Source organism: Sus scrofa, chromosome 2, assembly GCF_054392235.1.
Source record: "Sus scrofa isolate SSC_HxYL_T2T_F1_AM1 chromosome 2, Sscrofa_HxYL_maternal_Yorkshire_Landrace_v2.0, whole genome shotgun sequence".
Lineage (NCBI taxonomy): Eukaryota > Metazoa > Chordata > Mammalia > Artiodactyla > Suidae > Sus > Sus scrofa.
The window spans coordinates 69196698-69216556 of record NC_139384.1 but is presented as its reverse complement, the minus strand read 5'-3'; the positions used below and the strand labels follow the sequence as shown (position 1 = coordinate 69216556).

The 19859-nt window shown below is 50.3% G+C and overlaps 1 protein-coding gene across 32 annotated transcripts in view; it reads right to left on the bottom strand.

Moving 5' to 3' along the window:
* UNC13A (unc-13 homolog A) overlaps window positions 1-19859 on the bottom strand; it is a 72095-nt gene that overhangs the window by 16702 nt on the left and 35534 nt on the right. For 11 of the 32 annotated variants that reach the window (XM_085012348.1, XM_085012352.1, XM_085012351.1 and 8 more), the window contains 22 exons: window positions 19522-19593; window positions 19002-19221; window positions 18144-18371; window positions 17092-17233; window positions 16816-16985; window positions 15422-15537; window positions 13840-14003; window positions 13318-13468; window positions 12958-13026; window positions 12569-12658; window positions 12212-12346; window positions 10315-10448; window positions 8560-8645; window positions 8241-8367; window positions 7467-7563; window positions 6958-7101; window positions 6050-6133; window positions 5434-5511; window positions 5108-5196; window positions 4538-4690; window positions 3450-3573; window positions 841-879 (listed from right to left, as the gene is read on the bottom strand). In XM_085012348.1, the coding sequence (XP_084868474.1) occupies window positions 841-879; window positions 3450-3573; window positions 4538-4690; window positions 5108-5196; window positions 5434-5511; window positions 6050-6133; window positions 6958-7101; window positions 7467-7563; window positions 8241-8367; window positions 8560-8645; window positions 10315-10448; window positions 12212-12346; window positions 12569-12658; window positions 12958-13026; window positions 13318-13468; window positions 13840-14003; window positions 15422-15537; window positions 16816-16985; window positions 17092-17233; window positions 18144-18371; window positions 19002-19221; window positions 19522-19593 (2712 nt within the window). Of the gene's footprint in view, window positions 1-840; window positions 880-3449; window positions 3574-4537; window positions 4691-5107; window positions 5197-5433; window positions 5512-6049; window positions 6134-6957; window positions 7102-7466; window positions 7564-8240; window positions 8368-8559; window positions 8646-9667; window positions 10018-10314; window positions 10449-12211; window positions 12347-12568; window positions 12659-12957; window positions 13027-13317; window positions 13469-13839; window positions 14004-15421; window positions 15538-16815; window positions 16986-17091; window positions 17234-18143; window positions 18372-19001; window positions 19222-19521; window positions 19594-19859 lie in introns of those variants that run through there. The other 21 variants (XM_021083555.2, XM_021083553.2, XM_085012361.1 and 18 more) reach the window with 4 other exon arrangements.

The window sequence follows — 19859 nt, the reverse complement described above, 5'->3', positions numbered from 1 at the left end:
CCACGCACTCTCTGTCTCTATGGGAATGCACATACATGTATATGGTGTCTGACTTATTGAAATGCGCCCCCCCCTCAGGGCTGGATGAGTGAGTTGGAAAGCCCTACAACCTGTGTTCATGAAGCAGCATGCACTTGTGTGCACACAGGGAAGAGAACTCATACACTAGTGCACAGAAAGGACAACTGTTCATGTGTGGCCACAGCTCCAATCTCCTTACAACTAACACGCATTAGAACAACAAAAAATTGGAGTTCCTATCATGGCACAGTGGTTAACGAATCTGACTAGGAACCATGAGGTTGCTCAGTGGGTTAAGGATCTGGCATTGCCATGAGCTGTGGTGTAGGTCGCAGATGTGGCTCAGATTCTGCGTTGCTGTGGCTCTGGCGTAGGCTGGTGGCTAAGGCTCTGATTAGGCCCCAGCCTGGGAATCTCCATATGCCACAAGAGCGGCCTTAGAAAAGGCAAAAAGACCAAAAAAAAAAAGAACAACAAAAAATTTACATAAAAACCAAAACAATCTCAGCCCAGGGCAGTTATCAAGGGTCTCAGTCCTTCTTGAAGGCACAGAATTTAGAGCTGAGCCCAGGGCTGGAATAAGCCCTTTGGGTATTGTGAGAGGCCAGGAGCTGTTTGTGCACACACGTACACACCTACTCCAAGCACTGTTCTTGGGGAATCACTTTGTTTCTGACTTCTGGTTTTGTGGGACTTGGATAGAACACCCACCTCTCACCCACGACCCCCAGCTGACCTTCCTGCCCATGCAAACAGACACACACACATGTGCCCAAACACCAGCACTTGGGACCTCAGCACAGATGAGGTCCTCATTACCTTTTCTAATCCCTTGCCATGTTTTCTCAAGAGGGTGCCCTGCAGAGACAATGTCACAGGGTGATCAACCTAGCAAACTGTGCAGGGTGGGAACCCAGGGTGATAACACATATACTCGGGGGGGCAGGAGGTAAAGGGCATCTGAACTGCACAGGGGGCTGGTGACAGGTTTCCTGGGGGCATTGTGTGTGTGCCTTAATGACTGACTCTTAAAAGTCAGAGAGAGAGTCAGAGAGACAGGAAAGAGAAAGAGACAGAGACAGAGAGAAGGAGAAATAGAAATACAGAGACAGAGGTCCCTGCCCAAATATAATCCGTTTACCTTTACTGTACATATAAGGCTCTTTGTTCTTGAGTCAACAGGAAAGCAAATGGGCTCCATATTCAGATAGACCTGAATCTGAATCCTGATTCTGACATATATTTACTGTCTGGCTTTGAGCAAGTGACTCCTCCTCTCTGAGCCTCAGCTTTTCCCATCTGCAAAATGGGAATAATATATCCATCTCACTCAAGGGGTGCCCTGAAGGTGAGCAGAAACGAGAGCTATAAGGTCTGGAATACAGGAAATCCTCAATAAATGTGAATTCCCTTAGCTCTCTGCCCATAAATGCATTGTCTGTGGTTGGGTATGCTGTCACCATGTGGTTACAGCCAAAGACCCAGACTACAGCCACAAGAAGTGAGATAAGCAGGAGCACACTTCTGACAAGGTGATATCTTATAATAGCCTTGTCTATCTGGCCCACGAAAGAGGATTATAAAGTGGTTTTAACTGATCTCTGTTCTGGTATGTGTCTACTGACTTCTACCACCACCAATAATTTTATCTCTGATTTAGTGGGCACTGCCTCAGTCAGTCACTAAGTTGAGAACTTTAATGCATCATCCTGTTTGGTTCTCCTAACCTTCAGAGAGCTGCTCCAACTAACCTCTTTCTCCAGACAGGGAAATGGAAGTTGGGAAGTGAAGTGACTTCCCAAGGTCACAGAGAGAGAACGGCTGGGCTGAGATTTGACGCCAAGTCTACATGACACCAAAGAATCACAACATCATCATCCCCCACCTGGGTGCCTGGGTGTGTGTCTGGGATTCTTGTGTGTTGGTTAGTATGTGTGGTGGGAGTAGGGCAGGCAGGGGTGGGAGGGGGGTCTGCGTTGTTCAGGGTGATAAGGGCTTGTGTTCTCAGTGACTGCTAGCAGTTCAGAGCCCAAAGGAGGTCAGAGAAGCTCCACTGACTTTGTACTACCTTCTAGCTTTGAGGAGAGACCCAGGTACCCTAGTGGCGTCTGGGAGTAAAGAGTAAGGGTGAATTCTAACTAAAGGCCGTGGGCAAGTGCGAAGGTTCTGGCCCAGGGTGGGGGGTGGGGGGCATTTTCTGGAGGCAGGAGGCCCTTCCTTCATACTTATAATGGGGCGGGGTGTTGGGGCGTGACCTCCCTCCCCTCCCGGCCCCGCCCCCTCCCCATGCCCCGCCCCAGACAGACACAGGCACATCTAGGCGGGAGGTGGGACAGTGGGTAGGGGGGGCCAGTGGGGGAGGAGGGGGCGCTGGGTGGGGGGAGGGGTGCAGCCACGCGGTGGGCCGAGTCCAGACACAGAGCGGAGGACAGACAGACGGACAGAGGGGCCTCTACTTACGATCATCTGTCAGCCGCGATGGGGGCAGGGCGGTGGGGGAGGGGGGAATAAGTCACCATAAGTCTCCCAGGACGGCCAGGGAGGGGGCGGAGACGGCACCCAGGGGTGGACCCCATGCCCCAGCCCAGCTAAGTCCAGAGGAGGCTAGTGGGCAGTGGGAGGTCAGATGCCTTTAAGTGGCTGCCACCCACCCTCCCAAGCCTCCTTCATCCACCCAGAAGAAACGTCCTCCCATTTTGTGCTGTGCCATCAACTGTGTGCCATCACTGTCCTCGGGCCCTCAACACTTCCCGGGGAGGGGGGGCACCCACGCTCCACCACAGCCCTCCAAAGAGGAGGCCTTTCCCCCACCCCCTCACAGCAGCCTGATCCCTGTGGATCACCTTCTCTGGGTTGTTCCCAGAGAGTCTCAGACCAGAGGCACTGGTTCTGGTCTCTGGATGACCACTGACCTCTGCTTGACCTCTATGACCTTGGATGCTCTCCATGAACTCTGGTTGACCTCCCAGAAAACCCTGTTCTCCTAGTCTCTGATCTTTGAAGTCCAGGTATCGCTTCTCTTTGTCTCTTGATTGACCTCCAAAGCTCCCTGATGAACCCACTGACCCCTATAACCTCTGTGACCCATGAATGGCCTTGATTCCCAAGCTGACCTCTCTGTTTTCTGCGTGCTCTCTGACCTCTGAATAATTTCTTGACCCATGTGTGGCACCTATGACATCTCTTTACTCTTCTTGACCTCTTTGTCCTTTAAATCACCTGAATGACCTCTTTGACCTTTTGATGACTTTGGACCCAGGTGTGACCTTGCTGATTTTTGAATGGCTCTGCTGGCCCATGGTGGCTTCCATGATCCTTAGGTGGCCCCGGTACCTGGATGACCTCTAAGCCCCAATGCTTTTGAAGCTCTCTGGGTTCCCAAAGAGGAGGTGGCCCAAGTGTCCCCTCTGGCCCCCTGTGGGCCTCACCGTTTGGTCGGTGAGGGGCGGCAGGACGATGGTCTTCTCCATGGTGTTCATGACCAGCTTCCATAACTCCTTCAGCACTCGCTTCAGCACCGTCTTCTCACAGATTTTGGCAAAGAGAGTCAAGCTGGGGGCAAGGGGCAGGTCTGAGAGAGTCTGGCTGGCCCAAACCTGAGGAGCCTCTTCCCCTCAACACATGGGCAAGGTGGGAAGGCATTCCATGGACGTGCAAGAGGGCACAGAGCCTATATGGAGACCCCTAGGTGGTCTGATAAGGCTACAATGCATGAGGCATGGGGAGAAGAGTGAATGGTGGCTGGACAGGTCAGCAGAGGCCAGACTTGGCTGGGGCTTTAAAGACTAGGACAAAAGCCTAGGCCTCAGCATGAGGGCATTGGAGCCATGGGGAGAGGCGGGGGTTGGGGGTTGAAAGAACAGAATAAGGGATGAACTGGAACAGGAAGGTTGAGACCAGGGACTATGAGGGGGCTAGGACCATGCTCAGAAGGGAGAAGAAGGAAATGGTAGGAAGAGGGGCAGACTTGAGAAGGAAAATAACAAAGAGTTCATGATTGGATGTATGGGGTTGAGAGAGGGCACTCCACCATGACCCTTCCAGCAATGGATCCACTCAACCTACCAAACCATCCTTCCCCCAACCTTTAATGCTTCTTCCCTCACTTTCCCCTCCCTCCCTTCCATCCTCCCATCCATATATCCATCCACCTATCCTCTAAACACTTATTCATCCATCCAAATATTTACCCAACTATCCATCCTTTTATCCATATACCCTCCATCTAGCTTTCTAAGCATTTATTTTTTAATCTACCCATCCATCATCCCTCATGTCACTTATCCATCCCAAATACCATCCATTCATCCATACAAATATTTACCCACCAATCATTCCAATCATTAACCCACCTATCTTTCCATCCCTTCATGCTTCCACTTATCCACCCATCCAAACCGTCCAACCACCACGCAGTAAACATGGCTTGGGTGTCCTCTCCAGGCTGGGCTCCCAGTTTCTGAGGCCCCACCCTGGAGCCCTCCCCGGCAGACACAGTCCCCCTAGCCTGGCTCACTTGCTGTCCAGCAGGTCCATGATGGGTTGTAGCACATTGTCGGCATCTTGGGCCACACTGCTGCAGGCACTGGCTGGCACATTGCCTGTGCCTTTCACCTGGCTAAGGATGTCACCCATCTGCTTGACACACTCCTCAATGTGTGGCTGGAAGCTGGGGACAAAGAGAGGAAGAGCTCAGATCAGACTCCCCTGGCTTCTGGAACAAAGGCCGTATGAGGCCACAAATGTTGATCTGTGGACCTTTTATCACCAGCATCAGGGAGTAACTGCAGAACTGGACACCAATCTAAGACACTTACCTGTGTTGTTCACTTCATCACACAGTCCTACTCAGGTACTATTATTATCGCCATCCCCACTTTACAGATGGGTAAACTAAGATCCAGAGAGGTTAACTCACCCAAGGCTACACAGCTAATAAGCAGTGAAGCTAGGACTGAACTCAGCTTTGTCTAGCTCCAAGCCTGAGGTCTTCACCCCTACATCTGTTGAGTTTCCAGATGTGCCAGGCTCAGAGGTCTGGAGGCTGTCCCCTCCCGTTGGCCCTCTGCCCTGGAGATGCCCCCACCTTGTAGCAAACACCCGGCTGAGCTCATCCAAGACATTGTTGAGTTTCACCTGCAGCTCTTTCAAGATGTCACTGGCCTCAGCATCCAGCTAAGGAAGGAGAAGGGATGTCAGGTCAGGTTTAGAGGGCATCCACATGGTACAGGGCATTTTCCTATCCAACCCAAAGAAAGGGATACCAAGGGGCTGGAGAGGAAACCAAGGCCCAGACAGTTAAGCTTCTTGCTGGGGTTTGAAGGAGTAGCAGAACTGGAATGCATTAGGTACGAGCTCTGGGACCGGCGGCAACACAGAGATGATGATGACCCTGCTCGGGCCCTGCCTCACCTCCTTCCCTCCCATAGCTTCGAACATCTTCTCTAGCTGAACTCGAAGCTGCTGAGTGTTGTTCATGAGAATGCAGGGCTGGGGATGGAAACAGAGCAGGGAGTCAGAGCTCAGGACCTTTCCCCAGAGCCCTCCTCCCCCCATTAGGGACCTCAGATGGTTACGAGGTTTGGGTCTGGAGGAAGCTGCGGTCCCATAGGGCCATCTAAGAACAGAGGGCTGCATTTGGCATCAGAGTCCTAGGAGTGTTGGAGGAGGGGGTCTCTGGGGACCAACAAGGGGAAGAAGGACTTCCTGCCAGGTGGGCTGGACCTGCTGGGTCCAGGAGAGAGGCCAGGAAAAGGGGTTCTTGCCACATGCGAGTATTCTTCTACATGGGCTCAAAACACTGCAAGCTCACATACATACACCCTGAAGGTCTCATTCCCAGCAATCGATGACACACTGAAGGCATGTCTGCTCACCTCCAGATCCCCTCAGACACACTCAGTCAGACATAAAGACACGCACAGTTGGACACACATGCAGACACAGCTATCAGAGCCCAGGGAAGGGTGGAACTCTGGGGCTATGGTATGGGGTTAGGGGGGACAGGACAGGGACCCCCGCAGGTCACCACTTTCTCCTTCTCCTTGGAGCAGTAGGAGGCAAAGTCCTTGGAGATGATGTCCGCATACTGGAGGAGCACATTACTGATGGTCTGGGGAGGACACGGAGGGTGAGTGAGACAAAAGGCCGGGCCTGGACAAGCCCATCAAGAACCACTGAGATCAGGGATGAACCTGAACCCCTATTGGCACCTACAATGGACCACTGGGTTGAGTGAATTCTCCACCCAGGATATCCATTGGCCAAGATGAGGGCACTTCCAGATGAAGATGATTGTTCCATGTAGACCCAGCTCTGTTTAAGAGCAACCAACCATCATATTAACCCAATTCCAACCACAAGCATAACTCAATCCTAAATGGAAACCCCATTCCTATCTGAAATCCTCAATTCCACCCCAGGTTAAAGCCAATCCAGCTGAACCTCAACCCCAACCTTCAAACATACCCCAAACACCTGCTCACATTCTGTATAAATCCCAACACTACAACCTCAGTGCCCAATCAAACCCCCATCCTAATAGTAATCCTAAATCTGGCCCCAACCTTGACCCCATCCCTAACCCTGACCCCAGCTCCAAATTCAACTCCAGCTTAACCACAATCCTGATCTCAACCTAAGCCCAAACCCTGATCCCAACTTCAACTCTAGTCTCAATAATATCACTAGCCCTAACTTCGACCCAAACCCCCACCTCAAACTCCAACCACAACTCCAATCTCTATGGCTTGACAAACCCCAATATTGACCTCAATCCCCACCTCAGTACTAGTGATGTCATATCACCAACCCCAACCTTGACTGCAATCTCAACCTCAGCACCAGCCCTGACTCTGATCCCAATTCTGACCTCAACTCCAACCCCAACTTTGACCCTATTCCATCCCCCACTGGACCCCATCCACAGTCCCAAACCTTGGCAAAGCGCCTCATGTAGTGCCCCACGATCTGGGGGTCAGGACACTCGAGTTTCTTGATGATCTCAAAGCTCTGGTTGAGCTGTGAGAAGACGTCCACCACGGAGCAGGAGAATAGGGCATGCTCTGAAGTTTGTTGGAACTGCATCAGGAGGGAGGAGAAAAGTCAGAGCTGGATGGTGCCCAGAGCTCAACCCTCCTGCTCTCCATGGCGAGAGCCAGAGACCATGCCTTGGGATGATAGTGAGATGGATAGTGTACAAGTTAGAGCCAAGACTTAGAGGTAGACACAAGGGGAGGGGTTGGGCTTGATTAAACTCTCATTCATTTGTTGGATGAACAAAAGGCTTTCAACACTGTGAACAAGACAAAGATGGCAGACACCTTTCAGAGACTGGCCTCATCCCAAGGGTATGTGTTACCCCTAGACTGAATCCCAGTGGACCCTAGAAGTGGTGAGGCCACTGTGGGCTGACTGGGAGCTTGGCAGAGGATCAGCTTTCTCACCCCATCCTTCTTGTCTCGCTCCAGGGCTCCATGCAGGAAATCACGGGACACTTCCTCATTCTCATCTAGCCACTGGATGACGAAGGGCTCAAACCACCTGGAATGGAGAGCTGGGATGAGGCCCTGCTGTCTCTTTGCTGAAAACTCACCCTATGGACTTGGATGGCCACTACCCTGTTCCCTCCTGTACCAGGCCTTGGCTGCCTCCTGTGAAATGGACTGAGTGACCATTGTCAGGGCAAGGCCCAGACATGTGGGAATCTTGGTTGATAAACTACTCGTAAGCATGTGGGTTTACTCTCTGACACAGATCCTGACACAGCACATAGTAGGTCCCTGGCAAATGGTGACCACCATCCCACTCTCCAACACAGCCAAAGAGTCAGACATCCCGAGTTCAAATCCTAGCTCTGTCACTAATTGGATGTCCCCTTGGGCAAATCCTTCAGCATTTTATCCTCTATTTTCTAAGCCACAAAATGGAAATGACGACACTCCCATCTCTTAGAATAGGTGAAAGCATTAAATTAGAAGAGAGAAGTGAGACTTCTCAGCACAGTTCCTGATACTTGTGATTATTAATTGTCTGGCTATAGGAGTCCACAGTCCAATGACTGAGAATGGAGAACACTGGGTTTGCACCCTACCCATACCCCTGATACCCAGAGAACTCTGAGGAGGTTAAACCCACCACCCCCACACCCATCCCAGCCTGAGAATCAGTCTAGCTGTCAGTGCTGTATGTCTGGCTTGGGTTTGGGGCAGGGGACTTACGCAGGGTACTCAGGCACTCGGTCCTTAAAGGCAGGAAGCTCTGCCACATACTCATTGTAGAGCCATTTGACCTTGAAGTGGAGGTTCATGTAGTCGGCACTCTTGCATAGACGATGCTTATCATGCTCTGGTGGGGGAAGCAAAGGGGCAGCTTAGCCAGGAGGGTCTGCCACTCTCTGACTTGGAGGTGCCTACTCTGGCCATCACTGGTGTCTGATCTCAGGCACGAGGGTCCAGGGCTCTCACAGCCTTAAGGAGACACAGAGGCACAGACCTGCTATAGCCAGACTGAGAGATAGGAGGGTGGGAGGGGACTCACCCTCCATGGCATACTTCATGTCCTGGGCAAACAGATTCCACATCACTTCGGCACTGATTTTACCCACGTTCAATTCCTGGGGAAACCTGGTGAAGGTCATGGAAGTGTGAAATTTTGGCAGACAGAAGCCAGATGGCACAGGCTGCTTTGGCCCTCCCAGCCCCAGAAGGTAGTGCAGGAAAGGCAAGGGATCCGGATTCAAGTTCACTTATAGTCTCTGACTTGGTAAGGGACTCTCTGCACTGAGGCCCTTCTCCCTGAGTGTCCACACACCCATCCCTCCATTCATTCATTCAGCCACTCATCCATCTATGTACCCATCCACTTACCCACCCATCTGTCTATTCACCCATCAATCTCCCCATTCATCCTTCCACGCATTCATCCCTTTATCTACTCACCCATCCTTCCACCAATTCATCCATCCACCTATTAATCTATCCGTGTATCCATCCATCTGTCCATCCATCCATCTATTCATCCATCCATCTCCAGTCATCTGTCCATCCATCCATTCATCCATCTACCCTTTGATCCATCCATCCCAAATCCCTGATCTTAACTCTATATCCAAGTAACTGGGAGATGTTGGCACCCCAGAGTTAGGAGCACTTGTAGCACTCACCTCAGGGAGAAATAAAACACAATAGCTCATTCAGCCATCACAGACGAAAATTCTACAGCTATGTAAATCCACAAAGCAAAATTGCACACATTCACACACAATTACACAAAACACAACACTGCATATTGAAGTATTTTCCACAATTGTACACATATACACGATTTTTTTTTTTTTTTTTTTTTTTTTTTTTTTTGCGATTTCTTGGGCTGCTCCCGCAGCATATGGAGGTTCCCAGGCTAGGGGTCGAATTGGACTTGTAGCCACCGGCCTACGCCAGAGCCACAGCAATGCCGGATCTGAGCCGAGTCTGCAACCTACACCACAGCTCATGGCAATGCTGGATCCTTAACCCACTGAGCAAGGCCAGGGCTCAAACCTGCAACCTCATGGTTCCTAGTCAGATTCGTTAACCAATGAACCACGACGGGAACTCCCAGTACACATATACACAATTAAACCCACAGACCACAACTATACACAAAATTTATCCACAGGTAAAACATTTACTAGAGTATATAACACATGGTAAACACTTGAGAAACACTACCTGTTGTTATTTATTTATTTATTTATTTATTTATTTATGTCTTTTTAGGGCTGCACCTGTGGCATATGGAAGTTCCCAGGGTAGGGGTCGAACTAGAGCTGCAGCTGCTGGCCCATGCCACAGCCACAGCAAAGCAGGATCTGAGCCGAATCTGCAACCTATACCATAGGTCACAGCAATGCTGCATCCTTAACGCACTGAGCAAGGCCAGGGATCAAACTCATGTCCTCATGCAAACTAGTCGGGTTCGTTACTGTTGAGCCATGATGGGAACTCCTATTATTATCTATGAACCAACAACACATACAAAAATTATATGCCTCTGTACACACTGTTACTCATACAAATCAACACATACAAAATACATATCTGATTACGCCAACGCTTGTAATCATACATGCAATTTTGTTTGTTTGCAAATTATGCTGTACTTCACCTATGCACAACTGCATCCACAACTGCCCCCACATACAGCACATTTTAGGTGTAATTAGATATGACTTCTTTTACATAGAAGACACAAAACTGTGCACACACATTCATGATGACCTCAGATAATTAATTACATAGATACACAACTCACTGGTTGAGGCAGGGAGTGTAGGAATTCTTATCTTCCTCAATGATGGACACGATGAGAGTGATCAGCTTGGACCAGAAGTCGAGGTTCTTGATGCTGGGGCCCTGTTCTTCTGGAGGAACTTCCCCCTTCTTGGCCTGGAAAGGACAGTTGGCATGTTGGCCACAAAGAGTCCAGGGATGGGAGGCTCAGTAAGTTCATTACTGAAGGGTAGGAGGTTAGTGAGGAAGGAGCCCCATTAACATGTGTATGGTTCAGGTGGAAGGACTGCATGAAAAGGAACTAAATTCATATATACTGTCCCAAACAGAGCTCATGTACACATAGCTGAATGAAGCTTAATTAGACTCAACTCGTTAAACTGAAAAGAACTAAATTTAGTTGAACAAACTCAAGCCCACTAAATCAAACAAAACTGAAATAAATGCAAATCAGGACCACTTCGCTTAACAGATGGCAGTTCTTAGAGTTAATTCAGTGGAACTGAACTTGCGCCAATTACACTGAATGAGTGGAATTAAACTTAACTGATTGAATTAAACTCAAATGAACCCAACTGGATTAAACCTCATCAACCTGTCCAAGATCAACATCAACCTAAGCCAAAATAAGGGAAATAAATCAACTTGACCTCAACCCAACCCAAATGTAATCTAAATCAATTCAATCCAAGTCAGCCTAATGCAATTCTACCTACTCATCTCAATCTATCATACTCAGGCAATTCAATTTCAATCAATGAAAATGAAAGTAGCTAAACTCAAGTAAGTCCAACTCAACCCGATTCAGGTGAATTCGACTGTACCTAATCCAACAACCTAGCTCATTCTAACTCAAGTCAAGGACAACTTCAAGTCAACTGAATGGAAATGACTCAATTAAACTCAACTCAATCCATCTGAGTGACGCTTACTAATTAGCCTAGAGCAATTTCAGCTTAAGTCAAGTGAACAGGAATAAATCTAAACTGACTATAGTTTAACTAAATTCAACTTAATCTACTTTATCTCAATCCAATTCAATTAAGAGGGACTTGATTGCAACTCAAGTCAACTGAATGTTAATGCAAAGAATGAAATAAAATTGAACTGAATTCAGCCTATGCATTGTCTCCTATCAGAAGCCCAGCTCCTATCAGGTCCCCACCTCAGCTCCCACAGCCTCCTGGGACTCCTCCATCTCAGTGCCAATCACCCTGTTTTGTAAATTTCCAACATATACATTTTCCCCTCCTAATAGAGTATAAGCTTCCTGAAACCTTATTGACAATCCTGGGACATCCTAAGTGTAAACAACATGTTAAAGATCTCAAATAAATTGATTTCAAGATTGAAAGCAATAAAATCGATTTAACTGAACTTTTTTTTGGTCTTTTTTAGGGTCCCATCTGTGGCATATGAAATTCCCAAGATAGGGGTGAAACCTGAGCTATGGCTGCCAGCCTACACCACAGCCACAGCACCGTGGGATCCGAGCCGTGTCTGCAACCTACACCACAGCTCACGGCAATGCTGGATCCTTAACCCAGGAAGCAAGGCCAGGGATTGAACCTGTGTCCTCATGGATACTAGTCAGATTCATTTTCCACTGAGTGACAATGGTAATTCCTAAACATTTATTGAATAGTGATTCTATTCCAGGAAGATTATATTATGCCAGACTCAACAAAGTTTAGCTAAAACCAAATTTATTGAGCTCCTACTATGTACCAGGTGCTAGCATTTAACTATATTTTATCTAAAGCTTATATCTCATTGAATCTCCTCCTCAATCCTGAGATGTGGGTTTATATACTGAGGCCCAGAACTCTTAAGTCAGTTGGGAAAGGGGCAGATCTGGAACTTGGACCAGGGTCTGGTTGGAGTCCCCTAGTTCCTCCTACCACATCTGGAATCCTCACCGGGTCTGTCTGGTACTCTCGACTATAGAGTTCATGACAGTTGTTGAAGATGTATTCATAAGTAGAGTTGAGGCAGGCTTTCACACAGTCCTTCACCACCTGGCTGGCTCGGGGAGGGCTCTGGAGTTCTTGTACCTGGAGGGAGGATGGGGGAGGGGCATGGGTATGCACACTTTGGAGAGCAGGCACCCAGGAAGTGGCTACAAGTGGTTCTGGGTTTAAGGAAACATAGCTATACGAAAGCAGAGAGTCACTGAGAAAGGGCACTTCTCTCCAGAGAAACATTACTTGTTCAGGAGCTAAGTGTCCTGGAGTATCTTCCTTGGAGAGCTAATGGATATGGGTCCCCTTACCCACCTTCATCCGAAAGAAGGTGATGCTGGTGAGAAGGTCCACAGTGGATTTGAGGTCCTGGAGTCTCTCTGGACTGCTGGCTGGAAAGTTATTCTATTGGAAGAAAGTAGTCATGGAAGAAGGCTGGGGGGTGATGGGAAAGAATGTTTTAGGGGAGACACAAGAGCCCCCAAGTTTCAGGAGGTGTGTTAGGGATCATTGAGAACACCTTGAAGTAACCAGGGGTGTCTGCCAGGATGCACCAATCATGTTGGGCAGGTGCTGCTGACATATGTATACATGTGTCAGAGAAACACATTACATTTGTTAAGATGGGTCCTCCTATGTGCATACCTGCAGGTAGTGGTCCCATATGTATGGGGCGAGCAAACCATCACACATGCACTTCTTACCCGATACATGGAGAGGTCGATCCTTAGGGAGTTATGCAGCTGGTCCAGGAGCTTCACAAAGCGTTCTTTCTGAGGAGGCAGAGGATAAGGAGGTTGGATGAAAGCAGGAACTTAGGGATCGAGCACTGCCATATTGGCTAAGTGGTTACTATATGCTAAGTGCACCCATCCACCATTGAACTGATCCCACATAACATCCATTTCCAGTCTACAGAAGAGTAAAATGAGGCTCAGAGAGGGGAAGTGGCTGCAAAGTTACACAGCAAGTCAGATCCAGATTGAGGATCTAGGAGTCCATGAGGTCTGACCACACAAGGTTGAGATCTCCCTCATCTCCGGGCCCCAGCCCATGGGACTGACCCCAAAGTTGGAGGCGGCGAAGCGGTCGGAGGCAGACACGTTGGTGGAGGCGGTGGTGTGTGCGTAGTAGGCATTGATGTTGGCAAGCAGGGTGCTCATGACCGCAGGCACCCCGGGACACATGTACTTGGAGGAGAGGCAGGCAAAGTGGCTGGTAGGAGGGAATGGGAAGCACTGGGCCTGGTGTCCAGCCCCCAGAATGCCTCTAAGATAGCTTCCCCCAACATCCCAAACCATCCCCTTTCCCTCTGCTTGATTCTGTCCTCTGAGTTTCTGTCTTCTCTCTGAATTGCCCTGTCTCTGCCTCTATCTCCAGCTCTTGTCCTAGTCACTCAGCCCTCAGCAATGACACTTCCTTAAATTCCAGGAAAATTATGTAACCCTCACCACACTCACTTCCTCTCTGGCTCCTCCTCCCAAGAACCTCTTCCACTCCAGATCTGCCAGTGTCCACATGGTAACCACCCCTCCCCCCAGCTTCCTACACCTCATCCTCACAACCACCTCAGCCATCAGCCTTACGTCATAGCTTGGTAGATGGACTCAACACCATAGCGCATGGCAAATTCATCTACAATCTCCTGGGCTGTCTCATCATAGTAAACCTTCCAGGCGTCATCACCCTTGGCGTCTGGGATCTTCACGACCCCATTGTTCTGCACGTCTGTCACAAAGTGGAACAGGTTCTGCCACAAGGGAGAAGGTGTCAGAAAGTGTACAAGGGGACACAGAGGGTCAGAGATCCCAGGTCTAGGACAGCTTACATCATCCAACTCTCCATCCACCCATAGATACCTATCCATCTCTCTATCCGTCTACTCACTCACCAATCAATCCAACTACCCACAAGCCAAAAATATGGATGTTCATTCATCCATATTTTCAGTAATTCAACCACACATCCATCCATTCATCCATCCACCCATCCACCCATCTATCCACTCACTCATCTGTCTGCCTGTCCATCTATCCACCCATCTATCCACTCACTCATCTGTCTGCCTGTCCATCTATCCACTCACCCACCCATCCATCTATCCATCCAACTACCCCAAAATTTACCCGTCCACTGGTCCTCCCTTGTAATTCAACCACACATCCATCCATCCCATACCCTTTACCCACAACTTAATCTGTCCATCCAATACTTCATCCTTCTACCCAATTGACCTTCAATCCATCCATCCATCATCCATTTGTTCACACATCTACCCACCCATTCAGCTACCCAACTAATGCAAAATTCCCCCATCCACACATCTATACTTCCAGTAGTTCAACTATACATCCATCCACCCACCCACACATCTGTCCACTCACCCACCCCTCCTTCCATCCATTCATCCATCCATCTATCCACCCAACTACCTACCCACCCATGCAACTACCTCTAAATTCACCTATTCATTTATCCTTCCTTCTAGTAATTTAACCACACATCCATCTCATCTACTACCCATAGATTAATCTGCCCATCTAATAATTTATCAACCCACTCAACCACCCATTACCCATATATCTACCCATCAATTTATTCATACATCCATCATTCCATCCATCATCTATCTGTCCATTCATCTATTCGCCCATTCATCTATTCAACTACCCCCAAAGTCACCCATCTAACTCATCTACACTTGCAACAGTTCAATCACACATCCATCTACCCATCCTTCCATCTGTCTACCCATTCTTTAATCCACTAAACACTCATTCATCCATTCAATCATTTATTCATTTAACAAACAGTTTTCTCCCAAAACCCCCAGGCAGCTGGAAGAGACAAACCCAAGTACAAACAACCAAACTGTGAGTTTTCAGGTCTGGGACAGATGGAGGACCTGGAGCTGGATAGTGAGCGACTGCCTGGAGGTCAGGGAGGGCCTCCCAGAGGAGGGGGTTCTAAAGCTGGACCTTGACTGACAGGGAGGAATTTTTCCTGACCAGAGAGAATGGCGTAGATGACAGTCTCAGAGGTTCAGAGGAGTGTTGATGGTGTGGTCAGGAAGAGGAAGGAGGAGCTAGGGCAGGCAGGAATGGTGAGTGGAGGCAAGGTGGGAGATGAAAGTGAATGCCAAAGGTAGGGTGGAGCAATGGGCCTCACCTCGTGCAGACAGGTATACTGGACATGGTAGGGGGCCACCTTCTCCTCGCCTTTAATTTCCACACTGATGTGTAGCCGGATGGCACCCGACACAGCAGATTTGTCAGTCCGTTTGTCTGCAGAGCAAAAAGGAATGGTGGTGACAGAACTTCCCAAAATAGTCCTGCGCTATTTTAACATTTGTATAACATTTGTATAATCCAGACTCCCTGAATTAAGGCTTAGGTCTTTATCTTGAGATTGGCTCGCTAGACTTAGGTCTCTCCCAGTAGACTAGAATTTTGGGGCCCTGTTTCTCCCTTTTAACTAGGATCCCAGATCTTGCTTCTTCACTCATATTAAAATCCTGGGTCTTCGACTCCCTCTTTTTTTTTTTTTTTGTCTTTTTTGTCTTTTTAGGGCCATACCTGCGGCATATGGAGGTTCCCAGGCTAGGGGTCTAATCGGAGCTGTTGCTGCCAGCCTACACCAGAGCCACAGCAACGCCAGATCCGAGCCTCATCTGTGACCTACACCACAGCTCACGGCAACGCCAGATCCTCAACCCACTGAGCAAGGCCAGGGATTGAACCCGCAACCTCATGGTTCCTAATCGGATTTGTTTCTGCTGCGCCACAACAGGAACTCCTACAACTCCCTCTTTAGACTAAGAACCTTGCTTCCTCAGACTGTGCTCCTAGACCCTGTCTTCCCTATCAGAGCAAGCTCCCCAGAGTTCCTTCATCTTCTCAGACAAGATTCCTGGGTCTGCGCCTCTTTCCTCGGACTAGGGTCCCTACATCTTGCTTCCTGCCTCCCCCATCAGAATGGGATATCTAGATTTCCTTTATCCAAACTATGAAGATCCTAGACTGTGCTCACGCTTCTCAGACTAGGTTCTTCCTATGCCCTCAGATCAAGCTCACAGATTCTACTCATCTTCTTGGACAAGGTTCTTGGGTCTACAACTCCCCTCTCAGATTAGGAAGCCAAAACTGTACCTCTTCCCTTAGACTGGATTCCCAAGTTCAATCTCCCTTCTTAGGTTAGATTCCTGGGTTTGTGCCTCTCTCCTTACACCAGGATCGGCGGGTCTTGCTTCCTGCCTCCTCCATCAGAATGGGATATGGAGATTTTGCCCCTTCCTCACTCTCTCAAATGGAACTAAAAGATTCCTGGGTCCTGCACATCCTCATGGCCTGGGTGCTTCCTGCCACCATCAGATTGTGCCCACAGACTCTGCCTCCCTCATCAGATTGGGCCCCGAGACCTTGCCTCCTCTATTGGATTGGGCTCCTAGATTGACCCCTCCTGATCCTGTCTCTCTCTTCTCCATCTGGGCTCCCGACTTTGGCTGGCTCTTTGGGACCTCCCTCCCCTCTTCCCGCCCTCCACAGATCCCCAACCGTGCTCACCCAGGTTGTACCACACGTCCATCTCGCCACTGAGTGTCCGCACCTCGATGATCGTCTGCCCCAGAAAGTCATCGGATTCCCTCTTGAACCGCTGCTTCACTCGAGATTTGATGTCATCATCCTCATCCCAGACGCGCACCTTGATTCGGTCGGAGGAGTTGTGACATTCACTGCAGAGGGGAGGAGGAGGTTGGGGCAGGGGTCTTGAAGCTCTCCCGTCAGCTGCCCCAACAAGGAGCTCCACATGGAGGGCTGGGGGTCCAGCCAGACACTTACAAGTGGAAGTTCTCCTCCCACACGGGGTTCAGGTTTCCATAGATGGTTTTTGTCCGTTTCTTGGTCTTCCCAACCTGGACGGTGACATAGGGGTCACTGGATCCTGTCTTGTCCTTTGCCTGCAAGCCCTGGGCACAGACCACTAGAAGACACACAAAACAAACAGAAACGTGGGCTCCAGGGGAAAGGCATGCCAAGAACAGTTACTGACTCAGGCTCCATAGAAGATGCCTAGGACTGAGGGCATTGTTCTGGCCACAGCAGCTAGTGGGCATACCCACTGGGCATTTTCGGCTTGCTAGAGAGTTAACATCCACAGAACTCTCACCTAATGAAGAATATCCTAGTTGCCCCAGGTTCACCCCTGGGGGACACTCTTGGGTGGATGCCCTACACGGCTTCCCGAGGTCCCCAGCAGGATTGAGACTGCAGCTGCCCACATTATGACCTCCACTGGCATCCTTCACAGGGCCTCCTTCCGTCCCTGCCCCCAAACTCATGTCTCCACCTTCCTCTGGGGCTTCCTGGGACCACCTCATGGATACCCACCTGCCTTGAAATCCTCATCTTGGGGTCTGCTTTCAGGGAAATCGCAATGAGGTTGGGCAACAGATAAACACCACAAGGTCCCCACCTATGGCTAGAACCTCTCTGCCCTGGGAGCTCAATACAGTCCCCCAGCGCTCCCAGGTGTCCACTGCATTGCCTGCTCAGTGGCACCCTGGATAAGGCTTATTCACTCCTGGTCTCACTTCCCAACTCGTATGTGGGCTTCTGGTGTCACCTCCCAGATAAACCGTGTGCCCTCAACTCCTCTTCTTGGGGTCTGGTTCTGGGGGCTACCAACAGAGATGCACCCATATAGTTTCCTGTACATGTGTTTGGAGGCACATACGCCCACTATGTGGGCACGAATGCCTACACACAGACATGGGAAAGACGTGAATACGCTCAAATATGCGCTGCAAAGGGAAGGAAGGGGCTTGGGAGGGAGCAGAGGGGGCTGATGAGAAGGGACTCTGGTGACAGCCCCCGGCCCCCCGCGGCCTCACCGGTGATGCTGATCTTGGCCGACCACTTGGATGTGCCGTCCAGGACGCTCTGCTTGACTGCCTTCATCTGCTGCGTGTGCGCAGTCTTGGTCACCGCAAAGATCTCCTGGATGAGCTCGAAGATCTCGGGCTTGTTGCGCTCCCGGATCTTCATGCGGTCTTTGAGCACCATGATGATGTTCTGTGTCCGGTCCTCCGCTCCGTGCTTGGAGCTCTTCTCCGCTGCCCCTGCAGACGCAGACAGCCATCACTGTCCGGAGGGCACCCCCTCTAGGACCGAGAATCCTCATTCCCACTCCAGGGCTTCCTCATCTGCTGCCACTGGCACAGTGAGCTGTGGGGGTTCAGATAAATCATTCCCCCCAAAGCTAGAGCTGCCAGAGTTCCTACCTGCTCTCTGAATCCTCCCCCCACCAGGTTTTCACCCTAAAGTTCCCACTCCCTATCTTAAGCTCTCAGGGCCGCGGGGGTCCTTCGCCTCTGAGCCACTTCCCTCTGCAAGCCTTTCCCCTTCTCTGACTCCTCTCCCCAACCTGAGACCCCTCTCTTCACTAACCATGACCCTAACCCTAAACCTAATCCATTTTTTTTTCCTCCAGGGAAACCGCTGCCTCCCATCGAGTCCGCCCCCTTGCACAGTTTAGCTCCTCCTTGAATTCGAACCCACCTCTCCTGGACCCCCTCAACTTCTCCTTTCCCTTCTTCTCACTCCCACTCCTCCCCCACACCGCAGAATCCCTTCCCATCACCCCACCCCTGCCCCGCCCCAATCCTCCTCCGCAGAGCCCCGCCCCCTACACCGGGCCCAATCACAGTCCCGCCCCTTCGTCTCCCCTCCAGCCAATGCTCCGCACTCACGCTGCAGACAGTCTGCATTGAGCAGGTCCTGGCACTTCTCGTGGCACTTAACGCCGCACTCGGTACAGCGCATGCCCTGCCGCGCGATGCCCCAGAGCAGCCCCTCGCACTCGTAGCAGTAGGTGGGTGTGGTGGCCGTCCACACCTCGAAGTTGTGCGGAGTCGTACACGAGATGGGGTAGATTAAGGCTTGCAGGGTCTTCTTGTAAACGTGGTTTTTCTGCGGGGACGGAGGGCATGCGTCATGGGCATAGGGCTCTAATCTGGGAGCACTGGCCTGCCCTGCCCTCAACCTTCTCCCCCTACCCCGTGCTGAGGATGGTAAAGTACAGTTCCTCTCCGGTCCCCATGCTGTTGGAATCCTTAGGTTCCTGTGCAGAGGCTGTGCTCACTGGCCGCTGAGTTATCGAATTCTTGAAAGGGAGGAGTGCCTGTCTCTGCCACACCCTCTTCCCCTCCTCCAGGAGCCCCAGCCCACACTCCAACCACCTGGGGACAGGGAGGTGCCCTACGTACGTACCAGCTCTTCGTTGTTTAAAGTGCTGGATGCCAAGGCAGAGGTGATGCCTGCTTTTCTGGACTGGACCAAGGACTGGAACAGGGAAGTCACCGAGGGAGTCACGGGGGTCGATTTACCCCCCAGGGGGTTGTCACCACGAGCAGAATACCCAGCCATGGTTTGGGGCCACCAGCCACGGATTCAAGCCCCAGCAGCAAATAGGAAACAGGTTACAGCAGTGGGAGCAGAACCAGGAAAGAATTGGGAAGTGACAGAGGCTCCAGATTAGAATAGACCTTGTAAGGGGAGCAACCCCATACCTCTGGCTCACCCATCCCCCACCACTGTGGACCAGAATG